Raw genomic sequence first — 12,348 nt, forward strand, 5'->3', positions numbered from 1 at the left:
TCCAGTTTTCTGCAGTTTGAATTTATTCACAAATCCCACAAACATAACATTACAAAAAATAGCTTTGTGGTAAACAATAAATGCTAACAATGTCACAACACAGGACATGTATCTTAAGCATCATTTTGCCAAATGATTCACCCTTTCAGGCAAAATGTGTAAACAAATCACCCTTAACACAATAAACAAACAATAAACAAAAAATCTAGATTGTTCGGTCTTATAAAATTCACCATTGCAACCTTTCAGTAAGGAAGTGTTTCTAAAAATTACACTCTATTTGTTTCAAAGCTCTAAATCTCAAAATTCAGTAAGAAGATTTCCAAAAATATCAATATCATATTGAGTATAGCTAACAGATTCTGATATCAGTTTCAGACAAAAGCTCCACCCATAAACAACCTGTATACTGTAATTAGTGACCTACTAGCCACTTTACTGGGTAAACCAAGGAAAGAAGCATCAAGGAAAAACTGAAACACAAGTTAAATCTTTTTCCATTTCTTGGGATTATTTGGGGGTCACACCCAGCAAATGAATTTTAGATCTCAGCTGAGTATTTGTCTTAATAATTCAGAATGCTACACCAGTCAGACTTGAGGAAAAAAATGCAGACAATTAACTGTCAGGCACGACAAAGAATAACTACGGTTAAAATATGCATAATGTCAAATCACTGATATCAGAAAGAGAGGGAGAGACTCATTGTTTAAGCAGAGTTTTATGGAGGAGATGTTGATGCATGCATAAACAGTCAACACAGTGTATGAATAAGAAGCAAGAGATAGATTAAAGCTTGCTTGAATGAATAAGAAGAGATAGATTAAGGCTTGCTTGTATGAATAAGAAGCAAGAGATAGATTAAAGCTTGCATACATCCTCATACATGCTTGCACTTCCCTCCACGTCCAAGTGAACATGTCGATTCACACAAAGGTGAACACACACGTTCACACACAAACGTGCTAAAACACACAGATTAGGAAAAAAGAAGACAAGAATATTACTGTTTAGAAGGAAAATAACATTCTAAACAAAAGCAGCTGAGTAAATCAAAGCAGAAAAAGATGACTGAAGAACAAGTCGATTGATAGAAGAAGGAAAAATCACACAGAATAACAGGCGTACAGAAGAAGAAGAGTTGAAACTTATAAGATCATAAAAAGGAAAAGACGCTGGCCTACAAAAATAGAACCAAATATATTTATATATCTATATCTACAATAACATAAAGTTAAATGAAATAAAGTAAACTGAACACCAACATTACAACAAGCACTGTAATCCCACCAAAGTACCAACAAGCAAAGCCAGGCTGGATGATAACAGTCAAAATCATCATGGATTAAAAACTCCATGGACAAAGAAATCTCTAACACCACTTCAAAATCAAACACCAACTATCAGCACAGACATTTCTCTTTAAAATTTCTGTGACACGAACCGCATGAGCTGACTCTGAGAGTAAACAATCAAAGCCACAAGTTAACACAAAAAACTGAACAATATGAATCATTCAAGCAACAAGATTTTTTTTTTTTTTTTAAACAATTGCCAAGGCTGCATGCACAACAAGCTTGCAAGGGGTGTAACATTATCAAAGCAAAATAACGCTAAAAAACTCTGATACAAGAGACTGTTATATAGAAGTCAAGCCAAAATGTGTGAACACTGGTCCAACTAACAACATAAACTCCACACTCAGGGAGTGACTTTACAGGACTACCATCAGAGGGTGTGAATACTGATCTGACAGGAAAATGATTTCCTTACATTAAAAAAAATTCCCCGGAAAAGATTTTCCTGACTTTGCATCAGCTTCGTATGATGTGCGGAACAATCCACAGACCCTTCACATTTCATCAACAAACCTGAAAAACATGGATAAAAGAACCCCCCCTGGTACTTCTATACAGGTGGGGTGTGAAGACCATTTGCAACGGCTTTCTGTACTACAGTCTTCTTCTTCTTTTGCGTTCGTGGGCTGCAACTCCCACATTCACTCGTATATACGCGAGTGGGCTTTTACGTGTATGACCGTTTTTAACCTGCCATGTAGGCAGCCATACTCCGCTTTTGGGGTGTGCATGCTGGGTTTGTTCTTGTTTCCATAACCCACCGAATGCTGACCTGGATTACAGGATCTTTAACGTGCGTATTTGATCTTCTGCTTGCATATACACACGAAGGGGGTTCAGGCACTGGCAGGTCTGCACATATGTTGACCTGGGAGATCATAAAAATCTCCTCCCTTTACCCACCAGGCGCCGTCACCATGATTATTAGTATTTGACAACAAAAAATATGTATATATATGACTTAGAGCCATCATATATCCTCCAGAATGCCAATACGATTGTCTTGTTTTCTAACTAAACCTTAAACAATCTACCACTGTCACACTCAAGAAACTACCTTTCCAATAAGAGACAATGCGCAAAATGCAGAGCCCCTTACCATACATGTCCCATCTTAAGAGAACAATCAAACACAACAGGATACATCCTGTTCAAAAAATGAAAAAGAAGAAAAAAAACTCTTTTTTCTGGCACCTTCAAAACAATTCACTTCACCAGTCTGTCAGAGGAAGTATTTCATCAAATGGGCCACAAATTTTGCTGACCGACTTACACAACTGATAACGCAGCAAAAAAAACCCCCCCCCAAAAAAAAACAACAAAAAAACCAGCACAAAATTACAGTCAGCATCTTCAAGGAAACAAGATGACATCAAAGCACATTTCGCTGCTCTCAAACCCCAAATCTCCACCCACCTCATCCGTACCACACTCTTGTGTCTGGAACCATTTTCTTTCCCCTACCACCACCACCCTTGCCTCCCCCCCCCCTCCCAACACCCCAAGAGTACAGTCAAGACTCCTCCCTGGAACAATACACCCCCCACACCCCCTTTCTTTTCCTCCCGGCATGCCCTCTGTCAGTGCTGGCATTTACTTCATGGACAGGATGGTGCGAGTGATGATTTCGAGGCACTCATCCATCTGGGCCTTGTTGATGACAAGGGGCGGGGCGAAACGGATGATGTCTCCATGCGTGGGTTTCGCCAGCAGACCGTTGTCCCTCAGCTTCACGCACACGTCCCAAGCGTCGTGCTCTGCACAGTCAACAGGACCACGGGTGAACGTATGAGGACTGGATGGTGTAACAACAGTTCAGCAGACAGATCAGTAAACACACAGGACAATGAAGGCTTGCGTATAACACTGTCACTGAGAACCAGGGCACTGACATGGGCACACGTCTGGGGTAACTTTAAAACAATATAAGGAAAATCGATATTAAAATAATATTGTATTGTGCTAAAAGTGGGTGGACGGTGTTGAAAAATATAAATATATAAAAAGGAGAAAATAAACAGAGAATACCGCATACTGTTTCTGGAATGTTGACTGATAAGAAGGGGCAGAAACAATACAGAAAAGGTTGTTAAGTGGTGGATTGCCTGGCTCATGACCAAAACACAGAAGACAACAACAAGCAAAAACTGCACAGAATGCAAGTCAGTCAACAGCCTGTTCTCTTTCTGTCATCTCTAAGGGAGACTAATGCACACATGTTCAGTTTTAGTACTCGTATATTATCTAAGCAAGACTTTTTTTTCTGGTATATTCTTTTAATGTTATGGCTGAAGACTACAGAAATCAGAAGATATCGACATGAAAACGACAATGATTAAAAAGGGTCAGCCAACCTTGTTGGAAAGACAGCAGAACTCAGCACAACTGACATGGTAAAAGACATGCATATTCTGGTAGGGTTTTTTTCTTTCACTCTTATCTATGAATGAGTTTTTACACATACTACTGTTTTTAAACCTGCCATTCAGGCAGTTATACTCAGAACACAGATGACACAGAATAGTGAGAGTTTCAGTTTCAGTTTCAGAGAGGTGTCAGAGCATAAGGACTGATCCATATGTCACACAACATCTGCTATTGAAAATAAAATAATAAAAAATAAATTTCAAAAATGGCAGCTGGTGCCTGACCCTCCCATAAACCCAACGCACTAGTAAGGTCTTGACAGCCTGCTGTAGGTTTGTGTAAAAAAATAAACACAAATATGAAATAAAATAATGCAATAGAATAATGAAATACTTACGTATATTAAAACTCAGTGAATGGAAAGATATACAGAAAGGACAGTGAGGGATGATTTTCAGAGGAAATTTTCTTCCTAAAATTACGTTTAAGTAACACACTTACCGTGACCCACCAGTGCAGACTCCGGCAGGTGTCTGATTCCTGTCCTGTGCAAACTACTATACACCTATGCGGAGAAAACGAAAGTAGCTACAGCCGATAACCTCCCGGGAGTAGGTAACCTCCCCTTTCAGACAAATTAAAATACGCTACACCACATCCTCCGATAACCTCCCGGGAGTAGGTAACCTCCCCTTTCAGACAAATTAAAATACACTACACCACATCCTCCGATAACCTCCCGGGAGTAGGTAACCTCCCCTTTCAGACAAATTAAAATACGCTACACCACATCCTCCGATAACCTCCCGGGAGTAGGTAACCTCCCCTTTCAGACAAATCAAAATACGCTACACCACATCCTCTGATAACCTCCCAGGAGTAGGTAACCTCCCAGGAGTAGGTAACCTCCCCTTTCAGACAAATTAAAATACACTACACCACATCCTCCGATAACCTCCCGGGAGTAGGTAACCTCCCCTTTCAGACAAATTAAAATACACTACACCACATCCTCCGATAACCTCCCGGGAGTAGGTAACCTCCCCTTTCAGACAAATTAAAATACGCTACACCACATCCTCCGATAACCTCCCGGGAGTAGGTAACCTCCCCTTTCAGACAAATTAAAATACGCTACACCACATCCTCCGATAACCTCCCGGGAGTAGGTAACCTCCCCTTTCAGACAGATCAAAATACACTACACCACATCCTCTGATAACCTCCCAGGAGTAGGTAACCTCCCCTTTCAGACAGATCAAAATACGCTACACCACATCCTCTAGACAGATGCCTAACCAGCAGCATGACCCAACACGCTAGTCAGACCTTCAGTACATGCATATATACTTGGGTACCCATCAAGAGTGGATTTCTTGTATACACTTTTGCCAGAGGACAACACTTATGTTGCCGTGAGGTTCTTTTTCAGCGCTGCACAACAGACCTCGATTTATCGTCTCATCTGAACCCATCCGAACGCTCAGTTCGATTTTTCATATAAACTGAGGAGACAGGGCGAGACAGGGGTATGAACCCAGACCCTCACAGACACTGCACTGGCAGATAAGTGTGTTAACTTTCTTCTTCTTCTTCGTTCATGGGCTGCAACTCCCACATCCACTCGTACGTACACGAGAGGGCTTTCATGTCTATGACCGTTTTTACCCTGCAATGTAGGCAGCCATACTCTGTTTGCCGAGTATGTTCTTGTTTCCATAACCCACAGAACGCAGACATGGATTACAGCATCTTTAACGTGCATATTTGATCTTCTGCTTGTGTATACACACAAAGGGAGTTCAGGCTCTAGCAGGTCTGCACACATGTTGACCTGAGAGACCTGAAAAATCTCCACCCTTTACCCACCAGGCGCTGTTTACCAAGATTTGAACCCAGGACCTTCAGATTGAAAGTCCAACGCTTTAACCACTCGGCTATTGCACCCGTTGTGTGTAAACCACTCTGCCACCTTGCTGGGTGGGTGATGACTCACTGGTGTGGATGACAATGGCGTTCAGCAGCCCCTTGCCCCGCACAACGCTGACGACTTCCTTGGGCAGTTTGCCCAGCTCCTCTCTCAGCAGCTTGCCCTGAAGCTCAGCATTCTCCGCCAGCTTCTCCTCTTGTAACACCTGGACACACGTACATGCCTGCTTGTAACACCTGGACACCCTGTACATGCCTGCTTGTAACACCTGGACACCCTGTACATGCCTGCTTGTAACACCTGGACACCCTGTACATGCCTGCTTGTAACACATGGACACCCTGTACATGCCTGCTTGTAACACCTGGACACCCTGTACATGCCTGCTTTTAACACCTGGACACCCTGTACATGTCTGCTTGTAACACCTGGACACCCTGTACATGCCTGCTTTTAACACCTGGACACCCTGTACATGCCTGCTTGTAACACATGGACACCTGTACATGCCTGCTTTTAACACCTGGACACCCTGTACATGCCTGCTTTTAACACCTGGACACCTGTACATGCCTGCTTTTAACACCTGGACACCTGTACATGCCTGCTTTTAACACCTGGACACCCTGTACATGCCTGCTTGTAACACCTGGACACCCTGTACATGCCTGCTTGTAACACCTGGACACCCTGTACATGCCTGCTTGTAACACATGGACACCCTGTACATGCCTGCTTTTAACACCTGGACACCCTGTACATGCCTGCTTGTAACACCTGGACACCCTGTACATGCCTGCTTGTAACACATGGACACCCTGTACATGTCTGCTTGTAACACCTGGACACCCTGTACATGCCTGCTTTTAACACCTGGACACCCTGTACATGCCTGCTTGTAACACCTGGACACCTGTACATGCCTGCTTTTAACACCTGGACACCCTGTACATGCCTGCTTGTAACACCTGGACACCCTGTACATGCCTGCTTGTAACACATGGACACCTGTACATGCCTGCTTGTAACACATGGACACCTGTACATGCCTGCTTGTAACACATGGACACCCTGTACATGCCTGCTTGTAACACATGGACATCTCTACATGCCCGGTTGTAACACCTGGAGACACGCACATACCCGGTTGAATCATATTCAAGCAATCTGAAGCAACCGTCTGGTCAAGAAAGTGAAAAGGAAGTATGTTGTGACATACAGTATGTGGTGCCTGTGTGTGTGTGTGTGTGTGGGGGGGGGGGGGGGGTGTTGGTAAATGTTTTGTATATCCATCTGTGTTACTCTGCATGGGTGTATAGGATGTGCATTTAACTGGATGCTGTGTGTGCGAGTACATTCGTATTTGTGTGTGTGTGTGTGTGTATGTGCATGTACGCACGAGTGTGTGGTTGTGTGCATGCGTGTGTGTGTGCATGCATGTGCGGGTTGTGTGTGCGCACATGTGTGTAGTAAGTGTGTGTGTACAGTGGAGTGCACATCCACAACAGACAAGACAATTACAGCCTGCAGAACACCAGATCCGCTCACTATGAAGGACGGAAGTATCATCATGTCTATCAGGGCAGTCTTGTCCAGCTATATTTCTATCAGCTAAAAAGATGTGTGAAGAAGACAGCAAAAAACAACCACAACCAAGCAAGTTTTCACTGAAGATCTAACAGATGAAGTGGAAGAGGTGGCAAGAAAAAGCAAGATTTGACAACGTTATACAGAATAACAACAACCCTTAGAAGAAGGTACAGCAACAATGACCACCCAGTGAAAAATAAAAGCAAGAACATCAGATCAAAAGAGACAGAGATCCTGAAGAGACGGAAGGAAGGTTTTCAAGGCACCGTGAACCGACCAGAACCAAGCGAACTGGAAAAACACGACAAGAGACAGAGCAAGATGTAGACATCAATGCGGATCCACCTTCACCCAGAGAAAGACTAGAACCAAGCGAACTGGAAAAACACGACAAGAGACAGAGCAAGATGTAGACATCAATGCGGATCCACCTTCACCCAGAGAAGTTCAGGCTGCTGTCAAAGCCATGAAGGGTGGTCAATCACCAGGAGCTGAGGGGGTCAGAGGTGAGTTCCTGTAAGCAGAGGGAAAAGAGACACCAAGACTTCTGAGACAGATGTAGCAACAGATATGGGAACCCCCCTGCACCCTCCCCCCACCCAAAGAAAAGTACCAGCGGACCTGAGAGTGGGCCTAATTATGAAAGTGCCAAAGAAAGGAGACCTCGCAGACTGTAACACCTGAAGAGGAATCTGCATGCTCAGATTCATTTTCAACATCACTATCTGTAGCAAAATCATCCGATTCGAATTCCACCTCACTATCAGAGTAATCATTGTCATACTCTACTTCCGATAAATCATCAAGCATATCAATTACTTGCTGCGTAGTGTACAGTTGTTTTCTCGCACGTTTTGTCCCTGATTTCTGCCCTGACGGGCCAGGTTGAGACTCTGCACAGTTCAAGTGTTTACGCACCGCTCAACCGGTGGCGAGGCATTATGTCATTTTTCTCTGCCACCGGTCAAGCGGTGGTCAGGGCTCAAGGGGTTTAATACCAATTATTTGCAAATTTTGGCTCAGGAGCTCAGGCAGAAGGGTTAAAATTGCTCAGGGCTCAAAGGGTTAAGACTTATCAAACCAGAATGTTTTGAACTGCTGTTAAGTATCAATGCTGTGTCACGTTACCATCACCGTCATCATCGTTATTGATCTGCTTAAATGTTCACCTCCAGAGATGCCAAAGCGACCCGACAAGCCAGAGGGTTTCCTCCGAAAGTGGACCCGTGCTCTCCAGGCAGGATGGTCAGCATGACTTCATTGTCCGCCAGCACTGCAGACACCTGCAACACCAGCACACAGCCCAGCATCATCAGGCAGTCAGGGGCCAGTTTCCAAACCACACTGTCAAAAAAGAAAACATGTTTTATATGTGTAACTGCACAAATGCAGAGAACAGCACATGTGACCAGACATGCTGGTTCCTTAATCCTCCTCCCATGCAAAAGATATCAAATATGCATGTTAAAGATCCCACAATCTATGTCAGTGTTCCAGTGGGATATAGAAACAAGAACGCATCCAGCCTGCACACCCTTGAAAATGGAGTATGGCTGCCTAAATGGCAGGGTAAAACTGGTCAAAACATGTAAAAATCCCACTCATAGATCCAGGACAAGTTAACATGGAGTTACAACCCATGAACACGAAAAGAAAAGTTGGAGTCTGTACCCAGGAAAAGCAGCATGGAAGCCACACTACTGTGTACCTGGGCACTGAGATAGCACGGTACACAGAATGACAGACACACCTGGGCACTGAGATAGCACGGTACACAGAATGACAGACACACCTGGCCACTGAGATAGCACGGTACACAGAATGACAGACACACCTGAGCACTGAGATAGCACGGTACACAGAATGACAGACACACCTGGCCACTGAGATAGCACAGTATACACAATGACAGACACACCTGGGCACTGAGATAGCACAGTACACAGAATGACAGACACACCTGGGCACTGAGATAGCACGGTACACAGAATGACAGACACACCTGGGCACTGAGATAGCACAGTACACAGAATGACAGACACACCTGAGCACTGAGATAGCACAGTACACAGAATGACAGACACACCTGGCCACTGAGATAGCACGGTACACAGAATGACAGACACACCTGGCCACTGAGATATAGCACAGTACACAGAATGACAGACACACCTGGGCACTGAGATTGCACAGTACACAGAATGACAGACACACCTGGGCACTGAGATAGCACAGTACACAGAATGACAGACACACCTGGGCACTGAGATAGCACAGTACACAGAATGACAGACACACCTGGGCACTGAGACAGCACAGTACACAGAATGACAGACACACCTGGGCACTGAGACAGCACAGTACACAGAATGACAGACACACCTGGCCACTGAGACAGCACAGTACACAGAACGACAGACACACCTGGACACTGAGACAGCACAGTACACAGAATGACAGACACACCTGGGCACTGAGACAGCACAGTACACAGAATGACAGACACACCTGGACAATGAGACAGCACAGTATACACAGAATGACAGACACACCTGGGCACTGAGACAGCACAGTACACAGAATGACAGACACACCTGGGCACTGAGATAGCACAGTACACAGAATGACAGACACACCTGGGCACTGAGATAGCACAGTACACAGAATGACAGACACACCTGGGCACTGAGATAGCACAGTACACAGAATGACAGACACACCTGGGCACTGAGACAGCACAGTACACAGAATGACAGACACACCTGGCCACTGAGATAGCACAGTACACAGAATGACAGACACACCTGGGCACTGAGACAGCACAGTACACAGAATGACAGACACACCTGGGCACTGAGATAGCACAGTATACACAATGACAGACACACCTGGGCACTGAGACAGCACAGTATACACAATGACAGACACACCTGGGCACTGAGACAGCACAGTATACACAATGACAGACACACCTGGGCACTGAGAAAGCACAGTACACAGAATGACAGACACACCTGGGCACTGAGATAGCACAGTATACACAGAATGACAGACACACCTGGGCACTGAGACAGCACAGTATACACAATGACAGACACACCTGGGCACTGAGATAGCACAGTACACAGAATGACAGACACACCTGGGCACTGAGATAGCACGGTACACAGAATGACAGACACACCTGGGCACTGAGATAGCACAGTATACACAATGACAGACACACCTGGGCACTGAGATTGCACAGTACACAGAATGACAGACACACCTGGGCACTGAGACAGCACAGTACACACAATGACAGACACACCTGGGCACTGAGATAGCACAGTACACAGAATGACAGACACACCTGGGCACTGAGATTGCACAGTACACAGAATGACAGACACACCTGGGCACTGAGATAGCACAGTACACAGAATGACAGACACACCTGAGCACTGAGATAGCACAGTACACAGAATGACAGACACACCTGGGCTCTGAGATAGCACAATACACAGAATGACGGACACACCTGAGCACTGAGATAGCACGGTACACAGAATGACAGACACACCTGAGCACTGAGATAGCACAGTACACAGAATGACAGACACACCTGGGCACTGAGATAGCACAGTACACAGAATGACAGACACACCTGGGCACTGAGATAGCACAGTACACAGAATGACAGACACACCTGAGCACTGAGATAGCACGGCACAAAGAATGACAGACACACCTGGGCACTGAGATAGCACAGTATACACAATGACAGACACACCTGGGCACTGAGATAGCACGGCACACAGAATGACAGACACACCTGGCCACTGAGATAGCACAGTATACAGATGGACAGACACACCTGGGCACTGAGACAGCACGGTACACAGAATGACAGACACACCTGGGCACTGAGATAGCACGGTACACAGAATGACAGACACACCTGGGCACTGAGATAGCACAGTATACACAATGACAGACACACCTGGGCACTGAGATAGCACGGTACACAGAATGACAGACACACCTGGGCACTGAGACTGCACAGTACACACAATGACAGACACACCTGGGCACTGAGATAGCACAGTACACAGAATGACTGACACACCTGGGCACTGAGACTGCACAGTACACACAATGACAGACACACCTGGGCACTGAGATAGCACAGTACACAGAATGACAGACACACCTGGGCACTGAGATTGCACAGTACACAGAATGACAGACACACCTGGGCACTGAGATAGCACAGTATACACAATGACAGACACACCTGGGCACTGAGATTGCACAGTACACAGAATGACAGACACACCTGGGCACTGAGATAGCACAGTATACACAATGACAGACACACCTGGGCACTGAGATTGCACAGTACACAGAATGACAGACACACCTGGGCACTGAGATAGCACAGTACACAGAATGACAGACACACCTGGACACTGACATACTCAGCACAGTACACAGAATAACAGACACTCCAGAGACAAATCAAGAAATGTACACTTCAGATATCACTTCTTCAAACACAACAGCACAAACCACAGCTTCCACATGTACAGACTGAGACAAACTTACATACAGAACAACAGCAAGCATGTCAGTACATCACCACGATGCAAAAAACACACAGAAAACCGAACAAACACAAAAAAAAATAACAGACGCCAAGACGGGGACTCAGTCCTCAAACCCAGCAGTGCAAAAAATATATCTCAGTGTACACACACACACACACACACACACCCATCCATGCAGGCACACAAACAGAGAGGCGTACAGACTTACAGGCAGGACTCCTCCGGACAAGGCTTTACCGAGGATCACCAGATCAGGTCGTACGTTCTCATGGTCACAGGCCAGCATCCTAAGACATCACACACACATACATACATACAAACATGAGCACACACACATGCACAATGCACATGTACATACACACACACACACACACACATACAAGAACACATACACATACCATAAAGTTCGGTCTATTGAGCGCACTGGTATATAAGCCACACCTACTGAATTTTGGAAAATATCAAACTTTATACATACACAAGCCGCACCAGCTTATAAGCCGCATTTATTTCC

At 45.1% G+C, this 12,348-nt stretch overlaps 1 protein-coding gene across 2 annotated transcripts in view; it reads right to left on the bottom strand.

The window, feature by feature from the left end:
- LOC143293638 (ornithine aminotransferase, mitochondrial-like) overlaps nucleotides 1-12,348 on the bottom strand; it is a 29,447-nt gene continuing 17,099 nt past the window's right edge. For both annotated transcript variants that reach the window (XM_076604743.1, XM_076604744.1), the window contains exons 6-9: nucleotides 12,043-12,121; nucleotides 8,415-8,528; nucleotides 5,722-5,860; nucleotides 1-3,115 (exon numbers count right to left, since the gene is read on the bottom strand). In XM_076604743.1, coding sequence (XP_076460858.1) covers nucleotides 2,952-3,115; nucleotides 5,722-5,860; nucleotides 8,415-8,528; nucleotides 12,043-12,121 — 496 coding nt within the window. In that variant the 3' untranslated portion in view covers nucleotides 1-2,951. The remainder of the gene's footprint in view (nucleotides 3,116-5,721; nucleotides 5,861-8,414; nucleotides 8,529-12,042; nucleotides 12,122-12,348) is intronic.

The sequence above is a fragment of the Babylonia areolata genome, chromosome 19 (assembly GCF_041734735.1).
Source record: "Babylonia areolata isolate BAREFJ2019XMU chromosome 19, ASM4173473v1, whole genome shotgun sequence".
NCBI lineage: Eukaryota > Metazoa > Mollusca > Gastropoda > Neogastropoda > Buccinidae > Babylonia > Babylonia areolata.